The sequence below is a fragment of the Diadema setosum genome, chromosome 6, assembly GCF_964275005.1.
Source record: "Diadema setosum chromosome 6, eeDiaSeto1, whole genome shotgun sequence".
In the NCBI taxonomy this organism is placed as follows: domain Eukaryota; kingdom Metazoa; phylum Echinodermata; class Echinoidea; order Diadematoida; family Diadematidae; genus Diadema; species Diadema setosum.
Genome location: NC_092690.1, coordinates 1,517,907 through 1,539,465, shown reverse-complemented (window position 1 = coordinate 1,539,465; position 21,559 = coordinate 1,517,907). Strand labels below are relative to the sequence as shown.

Below are 21,559 nucleotides of genomic sequence, written 5' to 3'. Positions count from 1 at the left end.
TTTTCCGAAGCGCGTAGCGCTGAGGAAAAATATAGTATTCCGAGACAAAAATATAACTTCCCAAGGGAAATTAAATGTTATATTCCTACCGAAGGAAAAAGTCAATATCTGTTATATTATATGACCTACAGTACAAGAAATAAACTGCTGTATAGGCCCTAAAGCAAAACGTCTAGGCCTAGGTCTAGAAACACTACTCCTTTGCATGAACGCGCGTACCGCATGACAACAGTGCGCTAGTGCCAGTGGTATTCAATCGAGCCATACCTGTTGATACGTAGATATAACTCCGATGGCTTTCACGTAGGCCTACCGGGAATTCGTTCTTCCGTGGAGTACGACCGTTGCCTGTTTATCACAAAGTAATTTCTAGAACAGTCGTTAATCAATCGTACGTAGGGCCTAGTTTCGTAGCGGTAGAGCCAGATTTTGTAATGAGAGATGTAAAAATTGTAGAAGACTAGAACTCTAGACCAAATGCCGCTTTTGGTCTGGGTAAAGCAAGCTTGTTGACATAACATTTGTTTGTGGTGATGTATGAGAATGTGAACTTTCTGATAATGTAGGGCCTAATCTCTTCTGCCTGTGGTCACTGGTACAAGAGCTGTTTAGACTACGGACCTGGCCCTGGTCCAGGTCCTGCGCTAGTACAAGTAGCATAAAAACTTACTCAGTTCAGGCTCTGGTAATGTAATGGGAAATCCTTTGGCTTTCCTGTCACGACTGTCTAACATTGATTGGAGTAGGAGCTATCAGGACAACAATTCTTTCTCTCTCACAAGCGAAGGGCAGCTGCTCATCAAAGCTGCCATGCCAGTTTGACGAAAACAAATCAGTTGCAATTTCGTAATTTGCGCTTGCATTGTTCTAGCGTGTGTCAGTGTGATGCTCATTTAATACCGCTAGCGAGCGCATTCTGTAAACGTAAGTGGTATGGTGCGTGTGGTCGGTCGACCGGTCACGATTACATTCGTAAGTATGTGTGTGTGTGTGCAAAGCGTCTCTGTGTATGTTGCGCGCATCATAATTGATTTTTGATTACGTCACCCCTCCAGATATAACGCCATTTGTTTAACGTAGTCGCTGTTATATTCCATGATTGTACGTAATTTACGTCATGTTATGAAATATAACGCTTCTCATCCTTGTGAACATGGTCACGTGACAGCATTTTGACCAATCACACATTGGTATCTATATAGGTCATATATATGTATATAATATGTGTATAATTATATATATATATATATATATATATATATATCGGAGCATAATGCTTATATATAATATTTTTGACACAAAAATAAATATGCATATCAGTCTTTTACTTTGACAGAAACTAAGAGGTGCGAAAGATAACTTTGCAGGTTAATGGAAGAAATGTAGACCAATAACGTCATGACCACTTCAACATTGCATAATTGTGTTGCAACTAGTGCCGCTTGAAAAGATAAAAAGAAATTAATGTCCCATATTTCCAATATTGCAAGCAAGTTTTTTCTTATGAAACTTTGCACCCCCCCCCCCACCATCCCACTCCGTGCTCAATCTCTCCTGCGACCTTCAATGTTGTGACGTAGTTTTAGTTTTGCTGGTATTTTTTTTTTCTATTTGCGTGTTTTGTTAGTATGTATTACTTTCTAACGAACAACAAATAATCACAAGCACAATATGCTGTCCTTGATATCATTACAAACATAATTTAAGTATTTGAATGAAAAGTGCCACTTTGGGTTCTTGCCGTTCTTGTCACTGTATCGCTATCCTTGTTCTTCGTGTATTGACAGTTTCACTGCTGACGTACTTTTGCATCGAACATAAAAACAATGCCTGCTCTGGTTTCCCTTGTAAAGATGAGAGCAAAAGACTTCAGTCAGTTTCAACTTTTATGTAATTTTTTTTTGCTTGTTTTGCTTTCGACGAGAAAAAAAGTTTCACATGAGTGGGATTGTTCAAACAATACTGAAAATTCTATACAATATACGGTGGCCTTCAGATGTTTATGAAAATGATGTGTACATTATGTTTCCACATGTTAACAAAGAGTGCAAATGTTTTAGTTATTAGGAGTTATTACTCTCGTCTGTGTGTAGCAATTTCTTCCTTATAGCCTAGTTTGTCCTCATTTCTCTTTTTATAGGTGCATGAACTTTCAAAAGTGGTATTTTAGCGGTGATTTATCTGTGTTGTATTGAACATTAGAGTCTTTCGCGCTTCGTTGTGTACGCGCCTATAGTGCATTTGCGTTAATCCACAAGTATGAGAAAATCCTGGCGTGAATCCTGCTTTGTCATCATACTACGTCAAAAACAGTTTGAGTTTACTGTACTCAGTATACATGTTGTCACTGAACCAGCGGCAAAAACCAAATGTCGTCGTCTGTTAGGAACATCACTGAGTATGCTTACATGATTATCGGTACTTACATCATGTATGCCAGTAAAAGTGTCAGATGAACAAGATGTTCGAGTGTGAGGTTACCTTGTCCTTGACCTCGCGTAGTCAAACTAGACCCGGATACTGTTCTTGGCTCTTACTACAGAGGGGTGGGTTCCAAAGATAAATTGCGCAACAGACGCGAAATGATCGCCTGTGCTCCATAAGGTATAAATTCCGGTTCGACATGCGAAAAAACTCATTCACTTTCAAGTTTGTGCCGATAATCTGTATCCCTGTACGACTGGCTCTCGGAACGTGGTTCTTGACATTCTCATTCAAGGAGTTGTACATTAACGGTAAGCATTCGTGTTCGATCTAACATTTAGACTGCAGCTAGAAAGCAGCAACTAACAGACCATGCAGAAGCGGAGCTCGTAAACTTTAAATTTGGACTGATCATTAAATCAGGAATTCTTAACCATGCTCTAATGGGGATTGCAATTTTAAGCACAAAGTCTCATGGCCGTTGTCACTATATAGTTTCCTTATGCTACTGCAGACATGGCTTTATTTTCTGCAATCTTGCAAACCTTCTATTATTTCTAAAGTATACTAATATTCTGTATCTTCTTTAATACTAGATACGTTTCGGGATAAGGAACAGGGGCGGATCCAGGAATTCGAATCGGTTAAGGGGAGGCGCCTTCACAAATTAAAGGGGGGAGGGGCAGTGCCCCCTCCGATTTTTCCTTTTTATTTCTTTTGTTTTAACATAAAATAAAAAAGGGGGCGCGGGCCCGGTGCGCCCCCCCCCCCCCCCCCCATCCGCCACTGGGGTTATGCTCAAGTAGGCCTACTCAAGTAATTTCTGAAAATACGTAATTCCCGGTGATCTATTTACCGTCTAACCACGAATGTTGAATATAATTTGCTTTGTTCCTTATAATGTAATGGCAGACACTTTACATCAGTAACATGTGCGGTACTCGGGTGCTTCAAAGAAAAACGTTTTATTTGATTGTACATTCAGTTGGAAATGTATTTATTGAAGAGCTTACCTGTGAAAGTGAACCATTCATAAAATAAAATATTCCCTGAAATCCTGTGCTGTCCTGACTTATAGTGGTTTCGCTTTAATGCCTGTCTATCTTCATGTATCATAAGGCTCTGTTAATTTTTCGTCCGTCTTTAATTCTGTCTTCTTAACTTGTCCATTTCATTTAACAAATATATTGATAATAAAATTATGATAATTCTTATTGGGACCAGTAATGTCCTGCAAAATCGTATCGTTGTACGTGTGTGTGTGTGTGTGTGTGTGTGTGTGTGTGTGTGCGTGTGAGTTTAAGGGGGGGGGGGGAGGGTGAATCCGCTGTCTGGTCGTTACCTATCACGAACACTTTATTGTTGAAAGATTGGGACTCGATCGTTTTGCGTATTATGAGTTGGCGAGCTGAAGAGTTTTTAATGCATTGCAATGTGCTGTTGCGCGTTGGCTTTCCGTGTTGGTTTGAACGCAGTCCCATACTTCCAGCTTGGTCTGACCAAGGAGCTACTACAGACATGGAGTCCCAACAGAGTAATTTACGACCGAACTCTTTACGCAACGCGCTTAACTTCAAAGTGCCGCAGCGACGTTATCACCAAAATCTTGCCCCCGGTGACAGCTGCAGCGCGCTTTCAAGATCAAGTTCGATGCCGCAGCTCTGTCCGTTAGTGGAGGAGAGTAAAAATTGTCGAAACAAACACACGTCTCTTTTATGCATGCGCAGTCCATAAGTTAGCCATTTTAGTATGCGCAATCGAAATCATCGAATCCACAACGAAATTTCGAATCTGGTAGTCGTTATTTCGCGAAATTTGGACCTGAGATGGGTGAGTTATGATGAAATATGTATAAAAACATGCCATATTACCTTCACTTTTTAAATTCCTCTACATGAAACATGACTTTTGTGGGAACTTTTAAAGTAATTTCGTTCGAAAGAGGATACTTCAACCTTTCGAATGCAACCGAGCACGAGAGTGCCAACAGGTGCCAACACATATTAAAATGCATTGGAAGTGAGCTGACGGTGGGCGACACTGTCGTCTGCTCACGTCTTCATACAGTCCCATTTGTTCATATTTGTGTTAGTCGTCAATTCATGACAAAGTTTTGATCTCTGCCCAAACTCAGACTTGATTACGAATACGATCCATATTACCTTCGCTTTTTAAATTCCTCTGCATGAAACATGACTTTTGTGGGAACTTTTAAAGAAATTTCGTTCGAAAGAGGATACTTCAACCTTTCGAATGCAACCGAGCATAAGAGTACCAACAGGTGCCAACACATATTAAAATGCATTGGAAGTGAGCTGACGGTGGGCGACACTGTCGTCTGCTCACGTCTTCATACAGTCCCATTTGTTCATATTTGTGTTAGTCGTCAATTCATGACAAAGTTTTGATCTCTGCCCAGACTCAGACTTGATTACGAATACGATTATCCGTTCATCACGATTAATTAACTTTATTCTTAAGATTTAACTTAAGTCTAAGAATATGAATAAAACTAAATTGTTACTTAGTTTACTATAGATCAAAATTTAGAGTAAGAAGCTTGATAAAATAAATATGTGATACTCAGTCATGTCTTAACTCACGAAATTCGTGAAAATAAAATCGCGAACATTTCAGGTAATACAGTAGAATCTCATTTTGTCATGTTTTCCCAAGCCAAGTCACCAATGAAACTCTTAACTAGATCTAGAGTTAAAACTTAAATCAGTAAATTTAAGCCGTTTCGGCTTTCTCCTTTACCTTTCCATCCCATGCCATGGTCTGTTCCTTTCCCCTAGGAGCTAGTATTTTTTTTTGGTAATAGTACTGTAGTAGCTCCTTGCTTTCCCTCATATTTTCACAACTACGGACACGAAAACATGCAGGTGGGTACCTGTAGCTGTAGTGCTGTACTGTAGTGTAGAATTGGTGTATAAAGACCGATTTGGGGAGGCCAAAAATACAATGAAAATCGACATTCTGTTTGAATCAATCTCAGAATCATCGGGAACCAATTCCAACTGTTCGATTTAAACAGGTTACACAATTCACTGTCCGCAATATCGTCAAAACCTGCCATATCGAACAAATGTTTGGACGGTACACAACGAATTGAACAAGCAAAATCAAGCAGTTCGAACGCGATCGATCGCATGCATTATGCAGTGTCTCCCAGAAACCGCACAAATATCAACCAATTCCGCACTTCCCCCTTCAAACACACATTTCCGAATTACGGATTACAAGTGGGTTTTCCCCGATGAAAACGCGATCGCTCCGTAATGTTTATCACAACGCAGTGCGGAAACCACCAAAGCGTGCGATAGAAACGCCAAACCCGGGCGATTATGCCACGGACGTGGACACAGTTGTCGTAAATCACGCTCGGCTCCCCGCTGCGTATACGCGCGTTCCTCGGAGCGGCATCGAAGCTAGATCAAAGAAGGTTGGCTTGATGGGACTCCATGTCTGTAGTAGCTCCTTGGTCTGACATACATCCCCCATCCAGAGTCATTTACGGTATAGAGTGCAAAACATGTACGCAAATTGGAACAGTTGTGTGTGTGAGATAATGGGCAAGTTCTGCGGCTTTATACAATAATAACATTTACATGTACATATAAATCAATGCAGCTCTTTTTTTCGGGGGGGGGGGGGGGGGTAATAAAGAAAACGTTGCTCAAGCAATGTGAAAAATAAAAGAGGATGCAATCAGGATAGGCAAATTATAACCGAATTGTTTCAAGGAAAAGTTATTGTCAATGTTGAATTGGAAACTTAGAAGAAAGAGGGAACCAGGCGATTTCAGATTAATATTCGCTGAAAGTGAAATAAAGTTGAGGACAAATTGCCTTTTCCAATGTACAACAACAATAACAATAGCAACAACAACAAAATAAAGTACAATAATGTACTTTCCTTTTTGGAATGAAATAAGCATTAAATAGTTCCTGTTCAAATCCGCCGCGAAATGGATCTCTCCCAGAATCCATCGCGCATCCATTTTCATGCGCGGCAGCCCAAATTTGCACGTGATATGCAGTTCAACGTTTCCTGAGTGTTTTCTTACAATCTCACAAAAAGTTAAAGCTTTATTCTCCATCTCCACCAGTCCTATTTCATCACTTTAAAACGGACAATGTGGGGAAAAATATTGTGCTTATACCTACTGCTGCCGCTCCTACTGATGCCAGCGTGTGTGTATACTATACTCTTGTGACGTAATTGCGACGGTGCGTGCATGCAATTCACATTTTCTGTATTGATTTCGAATACCTAATAACATTTACATTTTTCTGACACGTACAGACAGCATTCAATTTGGAAAGAAATAACAGACAATGTGACATATTTTCATCTTATAAATAGGGTTGGGAAGAGGCACTTGACTTATCTATTTCGGAAAACAGGAGGAATTGTAATAACTTTCTATAATAATGGCAGTTAGAGGGAAGGTGTACTTTTCATTAAGAAGAGAAATTATATGGGTGGAATTTTTCCTTTTTTATATTTTATTTATGTGGCTGTCCATCGTGTCGTCACGACCTGTTAAAATTTTCCCACGCAGCGATGGCGGCACCGAAATTTAAAGGAAAAAAATAATACGTTTTCAATTCATTTCTGAAAAAAAAAAAAATTGTTCCATTTTTCGATTTTTTTTTCAAACTTCAATGATGTGTTCTACTAATATTGCCGAATTAACTCAATCCCCCAGTATACATGGGCTTCGTCCCCATTTTTAACGACACCGATCTCACCAAAGATCATTACCTTTAGGAAACCTGATTCTATTCCATCACTTATTCACGTGATATATTATTATGCTCTCTCTCTAAAAAACAAACAAACAAACAAACAAACAAAGAACACCATTGCTATTCACATTTCCGGGAGATGTATTACTCAGTTGTGTGAAACGATTCACCATGATATTTTGAGAATTCCTGTCGTTGAAATAGCACCGTACAACACCCATGCACACACATCATTTTACTTCTGTCCTGATTTGAATAATATATATTTTTGATGAGTGTGACAAGTTGTGTTTTCTATCTGTCTCTCTGTCTGCTTCTATCTCTCTGAATGACGGTAATACAAAGCGTCTGGCGCACGAGACTTGAGACATTTCTCTAAATAACTTGTTAAATTCCTTTTCAGGTTGCAATTCATATGTTTCACATTGCCTGTCATTGAGTGAATAATCATACATTTAATTCTATGTTACAGAACTTACTTACAGAACTTGTTACAGAAATAACACGGCAAGTAATAGATTATTGCTCCTCTTATAGCTTATGTATTTATAATGATTACAGCCAACGAGGAGAGTAATGAGGACAGCAATGACTTTCGTTATGTTTATAAATATTAAATTACTAGCAGCACCCGTGGAGATCCACGGGTCTGAGGGTTTTATTTTTTTTTTCTCATAGATACGATTTTGCACATTTTTATTGATGAAATAAAGAGAATTTTTTTTTCTCATTCCGTCGTTACTTGTGCTCAATCTCTTCTACCCATGACCACCACCCCCACTACACACACACACATTTCTACCCACGCAGGGAAAAAAAAAAATCAAACAAAAAACAAAACAAAACCCAAAGACAAACATTCAGGGAAAATTACCAAAAACGCTTATGAGATTCTCCGGAAGTTCTGCCCACAGATTCTTCTTGTATTATTATCGTCATTTCAGTGTATTATTGTTATTGTTATTATCATTATTATCATTACTAACATTATTATTATTATTTAGGGGAGAGGAGAGAGTCATAATACAGGGATGATCAACCAAGGGAGGCGGAAATGTTAATTTGTTAAGAATTGCAAAAATCTGTTTCCCCCCATTTTTCTGCTCTTGATAAAAAGCTTTTCTGAAGACAGTCCTGCGCAAACTGTCCAAAACTAATTCACTGTACTAACATACGTAATCTTGTGCTGAGTAGGACTACTTCATATAGGCCTATAGACCCCTAGGCCCGAATTCACGAAGGTGGTACAAATGAAACCATGGTTTAAACCATGGACAAAAACCATGGAGCGCCAAGTGTCACACGGAATATTTCGTTACGAAATTGGTCATTTCGTCGACAAAATGACCGTTTCGTTAACGGAATTATCATTTCGTGGATGAAATGTTCATTTAGTTACAAAATGTTGTCTTTTCGTTACAAAATAATCATTTCATCGACGAAATGACTGATTTCAAAACGAAACATTCCATGCGACACTTGGCGCTCCATGGTTTTTGTCCATGGTTTAAACCATGGTTTCATTTGTACCACCTTCGTGAATTCGGGCCATAGTGTTTTTGTTACTATTGTGCTGAGAGAAATAAAATATTTTCGTCTTCTTTTGCTCTCTTCTTTTTGTTTTTATCACCAAACCTTGGTTTGATGGATCATAGAACCACCCGTTTATCTGCTTCAGACTGTACATTTTTATTATCATTATCATGATCATTAATTAATGTCCTTCTTCTGCTTCAGACTGTACATTATCGTCATTGTTATCATCATTATTGTTATTATTAGTATCATAACTATCACTATTATCATTATCATTATTATGATTATTATCATTTTATTATCCTTATAATCATTGTTATATTTGGGGAGGGGGAGATCATAGTCATTAGGTTTAAAAAGTAGGCACCCGTGGGAATTCATGGGTCTCAGGGCCTCGTATTTTTTCTTTAATATTTCTTTTCCCACGTTATGGGAGAAAGAAGAATATTTTTGTCGTCATTTGCTCCCTCTTTTTTATTTTTGTCACCAAAACTTGGTTTGATGCACCATAGAACCACACATTTGATGTCCACTTGTAACTTCAAAAATTGGCGGTCAACAAAGCGAGGGTGTCTCTGCAAGCTAAAAGATGGACGATCGAGAAAGCAGGATTCCAGCGCAGGATCGGTGAATATTTAAACGCTCGGCTCTCACGTCACGCACAAAAATGCATTATGCATCTATCTAATTAATTTTTCTTTTTCGTCCTCGACGTCGACACGGAGGCGGAGCGCGGACGAAACCCGGTCGAAGGCACGTAAGAGACCCTCCCGCTGCCGACGGCACCGGTCTCGGGGGCCCGGAGCCCACGGCTCGGGAGGAGATAGACAAACCAGCAACGCCGGAATAAAAGAGGAAATACATAAGGCCCCAACAACAACAACAACTTCGCCTTTTACTGTATAAGATATTGAACTGTTGATAAAAACAATTTATTTGAACAAACAAGCAGTAGTGAAGATCTTACGTGTTTTTTTTTTTTTCAATATAATGGTTATATCAAAAACGATGCTGTTGTTACCGATAATATTGACTTTTTCTTTTTGCTTAAGAGAAGATTAAACCCAGGACAAAAGTTATTACAGTTTACAAGCACTATTGACAAACAAAATTAAAGGCATAATTTACCGTGTGCAGATAAAACAAAAACCAAGCATTAGTGCTTTGAAATAGTTCAAAAAAAATGTGAGTTTGGGGTAGAAACAACCACTGTAAAAAATTGAATCCATAACACAAAATGTGAACAATAGTTATAATAAAAATGTTTCCAGACTAAACCGTGTACAGTTATGGTTTAATGAGAAAAATACTGATATCTCCTTTATCATATTCTAGGCTTTATTGCGAAAATGTTATATGGTAAGATGTTTTGTGATACAACAGACCTACACATACATCAAATGTGATATCTTGAATACTTTTAAATTCACTGTTCCCAAAGGTAAACAGGACCCTTAACATCATCACTCCATCATCAACGTACATATCCCATTTTCCCTACACCTATTTCGACGTTCAATGGAAAATTGTCTATAGATGCGTGAGTGTGTGGATACGTGTGGATGGGGGGGGGGGGGGGCATGAGACGCACCTGGGATTGCGTGCGTTGAGGAAGGATGGGGCATTAAAGGAAGTACGTTATTCGACCTCCAAATTTCCTCTGGCTGGGAGCCTGAAAGCTTGAAACAATTGGTAGAGTTTAAACCAACCTCCCCCCCCCCCACCCCCCAAAAAGGAAGGAAATCAAAATAGAGCAGCTCATGTTCAAGATTACCGCTAGACCTACGAGCAACAAATACCGCACTGTCAGTTGCATGTATGTTGCGCGAGACAAATGAATAATGACGTCACAAGACCTTGGTTTGGCATTCCTCCCTGGTTGCCCGTCGTCATCCCGTGGCGAAAGACGTAGACATATATCTAGTCTTGCTCCCAGGTGATAGATTGCAAGTTATTCGATTTTCATATTATTTGGGGCATGCTTTACACTAAATCATGAGAGATTGAACCAAATACCATGGAGAAATGTACAATTTCAAAATTTCGATTACTTCTATGAGGGTATGAACCAAGTGTTACTTTTTTTCACCGCATTTGATGGTTAATTTTCACAAACGTATCTGTTTTTTCAATGGAATCATATATCTTTGACTGACATAACTATGTGTGGCATTATGCCCTCCGTATTCTGAAGGAGATAAGTCAAATGCTTTTACATTGTGCCCCCCCCCCAAAAAAAAAAGAATATGTATAATTCAATCAGTATTTATCTATATCATACTGTTGATCTTCTTAGACATCAATAACTTTACAGTCTTCTATCTTTATATATAGGCCTATATTTTTGTTCAGCGCTGACGGCAGATGGATTCAACCAAAACGTAAAAAAAAAAAAATAAAAAATAAAAAATCATAACTTTTGAACGGATTGTCAAAAACTTCACTGGTTTGTTGTACCAATGTTTCCTTTTCTGAATCCATTTACATAATGGGCACATTCCCATTAATAAGATTCTTCATAATACATGATTTGGCTGCTTCAATTTTTTAGGGTGATTATCTTTATTTGAAAGTGTCCTTGATCAGAAAAATGAAATACAATCCATTCATCAGAAAATGATTTGAGGGTGCGTAGTTGCAAACTTCCGCCGGATTTGCAAACCCATTTCCGTTTTCGGATTAATGGTCTTCAAAATAACGAACATTATTTCATATTCGGAATAACGAAATTTTGGACGATTCTTTATTTTTTTTCCAATTTCGCATTAACGTACTTTTATAATAAAAGTAACCTTCAAAAAAGCTAACCTTTGAAAAGATGACAAACTGTTATTGTTTTAGGGGTTGTTTTGTATCAATTGTAGAGGACTCAGGGCGTGCTACTTGGTGCTACTCGTGCAATGTAAGAAGATATTTTCGACATACCTCAAGACATCTTCTCACAACATACTAGCGAGGCGCCATCGAGACTTTGCTCTTGATCCCATTTAGCGGCGCACATGACTGTTTACGGTAGACCGCGTAAAGAGAGGCGCAACCCAAAGTGGCTTTCAGTTGCTTTCAGTTTAAAGGGATGGTGTAGTATTGGTGGAGATGAGGATTGGGCTTTTAACTTTTTTCTGTTGCGAGATACCAAGAAACCACTTATGAAATAATGCAGAGTATACAATTCTGAGATGAATTAAACTTTATTTAATGAAAATCGGTTTTGCAATTGCTGACATATCTATCGACAGAGTAGCACAAAGTAATCCTAATAAAAGGTGGGTCACACTATCATTAGGATAAAAGGCTCTCTTTTTCTTTTGCATTCTCAGTCATTTCAAAATCAATTTTCATTAAGATAACGGAAATTCCTCGTTTTTATTACATGCTATTTCATGTTTCATAAAAGGTTTCTCATTATCTCACCAAATAAGAATTTAGGACCAAGAAGATACGTCTAAACCCAAATATATGTGGATTTAGTGATTGCAGCAATGTAGGTAAAACGCATTACTTCAGTTTGAGGAAATTATGAAAAAAAAAAAAAACAGCTCTCACCTCACTGCAGAATAACATTAAAAGGGAAATAGACACAACGATTTAAAGATTGTTTTTTCTCATTTCTCTTGCAAAATGAAGGAGCACTTGACTTACCTCTTTCCGCAAAAACCATGCAGGAGAAATAATCTTTCAGTAACAATTGTATCAAAGCATGTGTAATGAATATAAAGATGAAGTTTCATAGAAGTATCGTTATAGTCAATACTTTCTTCTTATTGTTGTCCTGCAGTGAAGTAAGGAACTTTCGTTATCTTCTCAACCAGATTGTGGCACGTAAAGCTTAACAGGTCTTAACGTTTGAACGATTGAAACCGGTTTTACTCAAACATTACTAATGGATTCTACTTATTGTAGTGCTGCATTTTGCTCAAACCTGTATATTTTGATTAATTTCCCTTTTAAGGAAATGGATACTGCGAAAACTTGCAGCAAACTAGTCTACGCTTCACTTCGGTAAAGAAACAAATATCGGGAAGCTATGAAATATTCAAAGCACTTTAAAGCATCGTTGTAATTATTACAAGGGGAAGATTTCGTTGCCTCGCAACTACCATAAATTTTACATTAGTATCTGAAGGAAAAGAAATTCGAAATGCGTCACTTATTGCTATCTCTATTAAACAGTTACAAATAGAAAGATTTTTTGTTAATTTATGGGAAACAAGTTTAAAGGAAACCTGTGCCCTTGGGAACAGTGAGCGAAAAAAAAAAATCGGGTAATCACATTGAATGCATACGTTTAGGTCTGTTGTATCACAACATCCTACCATATAAAAATCTTGCGACAAAGGGTAAAATATTAGGAATTTCACTATTTTCTCTCAATGCAAAAAAACAAAAAAAAACAAAAAACAAAACAAAACATCAAAAACAAACAAACAACAACAAAAACCTTTAAATGTTTTATTCTAGAAACAATCTTATTATAACTATTGTTCGCATTTTCTGTATCTATTAATATTTAACATTGATTAAACTTATTAACATATTCATGTTCAATTCAAGTGATTTTTTTCGTCATAAAGTAATAGAAAAGAAATAAGGATCACATAATATTTCAAGGATCTTTGAATCCCAATAAGTTTCAACAAATCATTGATACAATTATAATGTTAACTTTGTCTGTAGGTAAATAAATAAGTAAGCAATAAAATTTAATTTTGTAACCGTTATGAAAAAGAGCAATTTACTAGAGAAGCTCAGCTTGTAAGTTTTATGAATTACTCTAGAAGATGAGGGCATCTCAAGGTCCGTCAAGGACGTCAAGTATGAAAAAAAAAATGATATTATGACGTCGGGCGAAACAAACATAAAGAAAGGACTATGACAAGGACAAGGACGAAAGGAGGAACGGAACAGAAAGGATAACAAACTACAGATACAATACGAAATGAAGAGAAACGAAAGCAAGTGGTCTACAATTTGGTTTTCAGGAAAGGTCGCCAAGGCATGGGTAGAAACGTGAAATACAGTACAAATTTGCCAAATAGTGAAACACAAAACTCTTACGTTGGCTGTTGCTATCTATCCCTAAGTCACATTTTACACCTGGCTTGAAGCACTAGAGCTGGATTTTTGTTTCATCAGCAAATGGAAAAAAAAAATGTCTTTGATAACTTCACAGTAAAGCACTCGGGAACACTTTAATATTTTGTTTAATTTCAGTGCGACAGTCGTTGTACCTTCAAATTTGACGGATGTTCTCGTCGAATTAACTTAATGAGATGGGGCGGGGGAGGCAAACTGCCTCATAAAAATGGATGCAAAGAGATATCAGGCAGTTTGCTACGACACAGCTCATGGTGAACCACCAATTCTCGCCCAAGATGAAAACTAATTCGATGCACCACTGGACAACACTTCACACATATTAATATCTAATGATTTACATCAACCTAGAATATCATTCGTCATTAGGTCATTAGGATCAGTGATCTACAAAGCGTAAAGATGGTTTATTCCCTTGAGAGGGATATTACCTTATATAATTTCCTGTATTTCGACTCTTATTCCAATGGAATTATCATATTGGTGATGGCTTCATAGCGTTAACATTTTCACAACCCTCTTTGATTAGTAATACCCATAACCCGTCTATATTCCGCATCTCTGGCATTTAAGAGCTTGCTAGGTTTAAAGGGGGTGAGTTGACAGCGTCATACTGAGCTCTGGTTTGATTCCAAGATAAACACTGATGCGTGACACGCAGACGTACGACTCGGATTGCAGTTGCTGGGTTGGTATCTGCGGCTCCAAGGTGCTCACATATGGTGAGCCAAGTGTCGCATTGTCCGTTTCGTTACGGAATCAATCATTTCCTCGACGAAATGACCATTTCCTTACGAAATGTTCATTTCGTAACGAAATGAACATTTCTTCTAGAAAATGACTGATTCGATTTTGGTGACGAAAGGAACCATGTGACACTTGGCGCCCCAACCTCGCAAAGTATCAACATAGTGATAGTGTACAGGGAGCAAGGCTACGGCTGAAATTCCAAGTAGCAGGGGAAAAAATAAGCAACAACAACAAGAGGCGAGCAAGGAGGTCAAGTGTACGCGACCTGCACGCAGATCGGGAACGCGACCTCTCGGCATTTTATTTTTCCCGCTCCGGTTTCTGTCCTCGCAGGGTCACTGGGATTATAACCCTTCTGGAGGCCGTCTGAAAGTTGATATGAAATGTTGTGCTACATACTAGCTTACTGCAGTTGTCAGGGCAAGGAGTCAGTGGGAAGGCGATACTTGATGTATAGTGTAATTATGTGAAGGTTGAGTAGGGGGGAGGGGGGAGCAAAGGAGGAGTGTGTGAAAGAAAGGAATACGACACACTTTGGATGTTAACCCTTTGTGTGCTTCTTTTATTTCCTGTTCATTGGTTTGTGTATGAAAGTCGTGCACATTTGACTCATTGACACATTGACACAGAAAGGGTTAAGCAACGACAAAACCAATGAATGGTAATGACGTCATGCCTTTTAGGGTTCAGCCATTAGTTAAGTGGCCAATTATATTTGTGACTGTCTTGTGAAAATATATATGTATTATGTGACCCTGCATCACAAACCCAACAAAAAGTCGCCAGACGTGGAATTTTAGTTAAAGGGATGGTACAGTATTGGTGGAGATGAGAATTGGGCTTTTAACTTTTTGCGAGATACCAAGAAAACACTTATGATATAGTACAGAGCATACCATTTTAAGAGGAATTTAAAGTTTATTTGATGAAAATCGAGTTTGGAATGACTGAAACATCCAAAAACAAACTAGAACAAAGCAATCGTAGTAAAGTGTGAGTCCAACACTTTATGAGAATCGCTCTTTTTTGATATCTCAGCCATTTCAAAACGAATTTTCATCAAATAAACGTTGAATTCCTCATATAATTACATGCTCCGTCATATTCATAAGAGGTTTCTCATTATCTCACCAAAAATTAGGTCTCAACCAAGACTGTACGATCCCTTTAAGAACAGATTCTGAAAAAGCAGACTCTAAGCTTCAAAGTAACGTATAACTCAATTTAAAAGGACTTTCCTGACCTATCTTAATGATGGAAAGAAACCAATCGGAAAACTGTGAACTTTAAAGAGAAGAGGCTCTGAAGTATATGCATAATACCTTACCAAGCCGTGCTAGCTGTGTAATGAAAGGGACAAAAAAAAAAAGGATGTAAAGCACCGGAGCAACAACACTGAAGGGATTACCAGATTAAACTAAACTTGAGCATGCTTTATCAACACACTTTTGTCAATGATTAATACCAACTTTCGAAGCATTAGCATCTTTCCTTCTTCAGTTATAAGAGTTGGAAGTGAAGAGTGTGTACAGGGTTTTTGAGAAATGAAACGGGACTCTTTTTAGAGACACACTTATACCCACTATTCTACCCCAAAAAAAAGTCCGAAAAAAACCCTAAAAACATAATTTCCTGTTTGTTTTATGATCCCAAACTTTGGCATAATGCAGAAGAAGGTTTGTTCTTTCAGAAAATATGAAAAACTCAAAATTGAACGGGCTGACCCATTTCACCTATTATCAGTCCTCACACAAAATCATTGCGCCCGACTTTTTGTTGCTTCTGCGCTGCACGGTCACATATAGTATTTATATAATTATGCATAATAATTGATTAATTGATTAATTAATCAATGTATTTATTTATTTATTTATTTACATATGTATGTATTATTTTTTTTGTATTTATTCATTCATGTATTATTTTTTTTTTCATGATATCATCGTGGAGGCTCTCGGTCCAGCTCCTTGACTGTACAATGTAACCTCACGACCTTCTGTAACACTCGATCATTCAATTCCCCTTTAAGAAATCAACTCCAAAAATGAATACACTCCAAACAAAGAGACAATAATTCTCTGTTTCCAAATGGAAAAAAAATGAATAAATAAAGATGTGACAATTTGAAATTTCATTTTCCCGAAATATATGTTTTGACCAGATCTTATAAATATCTGAAATAAATAAAAAAAAAAAAAAAAAAAACCTGTGAGAGTGTGACATACTCAATTTGATGACTTGAACATTCATAACGACTGGCCAAGAAGTGTTTTCCAACAATTTTTGAAATTTCAGTATATCATCTCCTTATTTCCTATCCAATTTGGCACTGTTCTGAAGGGATTTTCTTTTTCTCTTTCTTATTAATTGCTAATATTCTTGTGTGGATTTCTTATTTTAGAGGAGAACTTTTGGAAAAAATAATATATTACTAAACACTTATTTACTGATGATTATGATGATGATGATGATGATGATGATGATAATGATGATGATGATGATTAGTATTATTATTACAAGTAGTTGTAATATTATCATTGTTATCATTATTTTAAGGAATTTTCGCTTTCCGTTTCACAATAGTGTATTTTACCAAAATACTGTGTATACCCTACATTGTTATCTGTGTGTTTGTGTTATTTCATTTTTTTTTTGTATACCATTTTCCTAGTTACTGAATGTAGGATGACTCCAAAATGAAATGTATTTATTTCAACGTTTTCATTAATTAGGCTTATTTATTCAATGCAATGTAATAATTTTTTTATTCCTTCATTCAATTAATTGTCCACTTTTTGAGGGATGCGGGTAGGATGCTGTCCCCCATGCTATGATAAATTAGGAGATAACGCGAGGATGACATCGATGTAGTCATCTTTGCCCAGGGTAGCATCTTTTCGTGTATGCACAACTCTCCCGGAGGACATTGGCTATGGAAAACCCTCATTACGGCTCCCTGTAGATTAGACGCTGATGGGCATGTTTAGGTTCAACGCTCAACGTATACCGCCACGGATCGATTGATACGCACTTTTCTTGAATTAGTCTCACGTTCTTAATGTTGTCGTTTTTTGCATTCGTCTCCCCCATTGTATAGGAATTCGCCAATATGATGCTCCTTCTGGCTTCAGTGATGCTACTGTGTGGCGGCCTCTCAAATGGTGAGTCATCCCACCCCACCCCTTAACGAATAATGGAATTAAAATGATATGCAACTCCACTGAGTGTCACCAGTGTGTCTAATTCCGCATAGATCCATCGTCCAGTGTGTGCGTGTGCCCCCCCCCCCAAGAAGGTTCTTCATTCACCAGCATGCCCCCTTCCCCCATTTCGCTGCCCTGTTTGAGGAATGAATAAGTAGGCCTTCTAACATGGGATGTAACCCATATATTAACTCTACCTAGTGTGTCAAAAAGGCGTTCACTCCATAAAGATAATGAGTGATGGTAAAAGGTGTTTATGTTTGTGCGTGTGTATGTGTGTTTAACAGAGAGAAGAATATATATACTGTATATATATATATATATATATATATATATATATATATATTTATAGTGGGGTTTTTTTTCCTCTCTCTCTCTTCATTTCCTATACTCCTCATTGTGAACGTCCCCAATCGTGTGATTAATGAACGTAAATTATCACGATTGGCTGAAGTATTCATGACATAGGTCGGATCTTGATTTAATTGGAGGAGGCCCCAAATGGGGTCGGACGAGTGAGGGCTGTTTTTGTAGTGTGTTTCATTCTTATCAACAGGGGTCCTGCAATTTACTGGAATATGAGTGTTCTTATTTTACGACATTTTGGAACATGCCTATTCGTTTGGATCGGTCTTTTCGTGAAATAATTCTTTTTATTTTATTAATATTATTATTATTATTATTATTATTATCATCATCATTCTATCAGAAAAGAAAGTCCAGCTGATTAGGAAATGGGGGGGGGGGGTGATCCTGCAAAGGAGATATCATTGAATAATCTACCTATTGTATTTAGCAAGAAAAGTACTTAACCGATGTTCCATTACCGTTGTCATGGTTGTATATATATATATAAATATATATATATATAGAGAGAGAGAGAGAAATGAAGAGTTTGTTTGCAAAAACCGATAAGTCCATATTTGTCAAATGGAGATATTTGCCATTAAAGGTCAAGAAAAATAAAGAGAATAATAAGAAAATTTTTGCTTCTTTTGACCATAACCTCAAAAATGTAACTTTATATGTAGTGACCAATATATCATTTAAAATGTATTATTTTTTACTTTATGACAGAGACCGCACTTCAAAATCTTCAAAAATGGACTTATCGGTTTTTGCAAACAAACTCTTCATATATATATATATATATATATATATATATATATATATTGCACGTATAGTTATTGTTTTCAATTACTCATTAACTAATTATGTAACAACAACGATGAGAATCAGTGGGTATGAAATGCAAATACAAATATTAAAATAAATTCCTTCAAGACAGTGTGCAAACTCATTTGAAAATTGCTTCATGTTTGTAACATGTTCATGTTTATGTATGTGTGTGTGCGTGTGTGTGACAGTGAGTTTGCGTGTCCATGCATGAAAAAAACAATGGGAAAAAAACTCATCACATGTTCAGATTACTTTCATTTTGCCTTGTAATTATTTTTTTTTTCTTCAGGCGTGGCAGGATTTCGAAAGTTTGCGAAAGCTAGAACGTGGGAAATTAAATGGGAAGTAATATTCCCTTGGGGTATAAACATGTCACACGCTAACTTGATATGTTTAGAAATGATTATCAACAGTTTGATTTTTTTGATGAAAACACATACGACCCGTTGTATATTTTCAGACTTTAGGCTTACGCAGCGAAACAATTGAATAAGTTTTGAGAAGTAAGTTATTATGATGGAATTCTAAAAGCCGGTAAGAATGATTGTTGTCGGTATATGTAGCACGCCCTATTAGGCCAGTCCTTGCGTCTGGATGTGGTATAGGGTAACATCTTGTGATGTATTCTTAAAGGGAACATTTCACAAATATATATCACAATCAGATTAATGATTATTTCGTCATTAGCTCTGTGTGCCTTGATTTAAATGATTGACATAAAAATCGACGTAACTTTAGACACACTGTCTAATGTACATACTAGTAGTACAGAAGGGGTTAATTGGCAACTACACAAAGTTAAGTTCAACAAAATGCTTGCTTTTTTGCTGGTCTTTACTCATTTATGAAAATGCACTTCTTTTCATTGCTTCAACCATCTAAGATGAAATGTGTAATAAAGTATCACAATGTCGTTTCTTAATGTCTGTGACATTGTGTTTATGTGTGTGTGTGTTTTGTGTGTGTGTGTGTGTGTGTGTGTGTGTGAGTGAAAGGGGATGTGCTCATGTATAATTATGTAGGCCTACATGGCCTATAATACATACAGAGTGTGTTGTACTATTGCAAAGTCGGAAGATACAGTACAAAGAGCAAAGTTCTCATTCAACCAGACAATCAAATCATATAGTGATTAAGTCATTGAGTTTGAATAGTTCACTGACAGTAATATGGGATTTGAATTATGTCAGTTTGTCCATGTTCTTTTAAGAAGAATGATGTAGATTTTTACTGTACGTTGTGATTTTACTCACAAAGATGGATCTCACAAGTTTTATGAAAATTATCAGTTTTTAAAGATAATCAAAATGACGCTAATGTGAATGATTTCAGTCTCAATATAGACCAAAGCTCCAGGGAAAATAATGTACAAAATATGTCATCACCATAGTATAATCAGCTTGATTTGCGAGCATAGATGTGCGCGTTTAATTGATTTTGAGATGAGTTGAGGGAAGGACGCTGAAATATTATTATGTTCGTCGTAAATACGTAAAACCTTACATTTTCACTTGATGACAACTGATATTGTTAAATCAATGTATTCGTATTTAGCCTTGATGCGGACCATGACACACACCACACACAGTAATGGATACAGAGATGTGTACACCCAACACTTAAAAAAAAAAATATGATGATGATATTCATCTTATGCAACTTTTCTACTTTCGTTCGATATCAACATCATATTAGCAATGAAACGAATATAAACAAGAAAATTAAGGTAGCTATATTCGTCTCACTTGTGCTGCTAAATCATTTTTATCAAATGGGGAGAGACATTCATACCATGTACAAAAGTGATACAAAATTCTACCTACGCCTATATACACTGTAAGTCTTAAAAAGACAACAACAAAAAAGTTCCACTTCTTTGATCAACTTGCTCTTACTCATCAATAATGGCGTGCTCAATTGCACAAACTACACATACGAATAGATATCACAAAAGCTGCAAGCAGTAAACTAAGATACCGTGAATTAGTGTTCCATTTCTTTTAACAAATGGAATTTGTATTATTGTTTGTTTTAATACATTAAAATCACCATATCCCCATATCTGATTTTATTGTAAAACCAAAAATAATAGTCACATGACAGTTTTCTTCGCTTGCTGTACCCATACATACCTATACACGCACAGACAGACAGACAGACAGACAGACACACACACACACACACAAACACACACACAAGAGTTGAAGGCAATACTTTATAAGAGTGAGTTAAATACCAACCGCGGCAGTTTTAATAGGAGTAATTAATTGTGTCTGGAAGGCCTTAACAAAAAGGCATAACTTTACAATGAGGCTATAATATAGTCTCATTGTAAAGTTACTGGTTGTGACTGCCTAAAATACGTATATTATACGTATTGAAGGCAGTCACAACCAGTAACTTTTGTTAACTAACGAATCATTGCAGAACCAACTGAAAAAATCGATATCATGAAAAGGTTTAAACGGTTTAAATTGAGTCTGCCGTCAGATAGAGCCTAATTATAGTTTTAACTTTTCAAAATGATACCTCACGTATGTCTTAACCAGGAACCATTCTGGGATTTATGATTTAAAAATATATCCCACCTTTCCTTATAATTGTCTGCTTCGTAGCTAT

The 21,559-nt window shown here is 37.0% G+C and overlaps 1 protein-coding gene across 1 annotated transcript in view; it reads left to right on the top strand.

The window, feature by feature from the left end:
- LOC140230083 (uncharacterized) overlaps positions 1-21,559 on the top strand; it is a 47,722-nt gene that overhangs the window by 14,083 nt on the left and 12,080 nt on the right. Inside the window, exon 2 of the mRNA XM_072310292.1 lies at positions 17,656-17,719. Coding sequence (XP_072166393.1) covers positions 17,668-17,719 — 52 coding nt within the window. The 5' untranslated portion in view covers positions 17,656-17,667. The remainder of the gene's footprint in view (positions 1-17,655; positions 17,720-21,559) is intronic.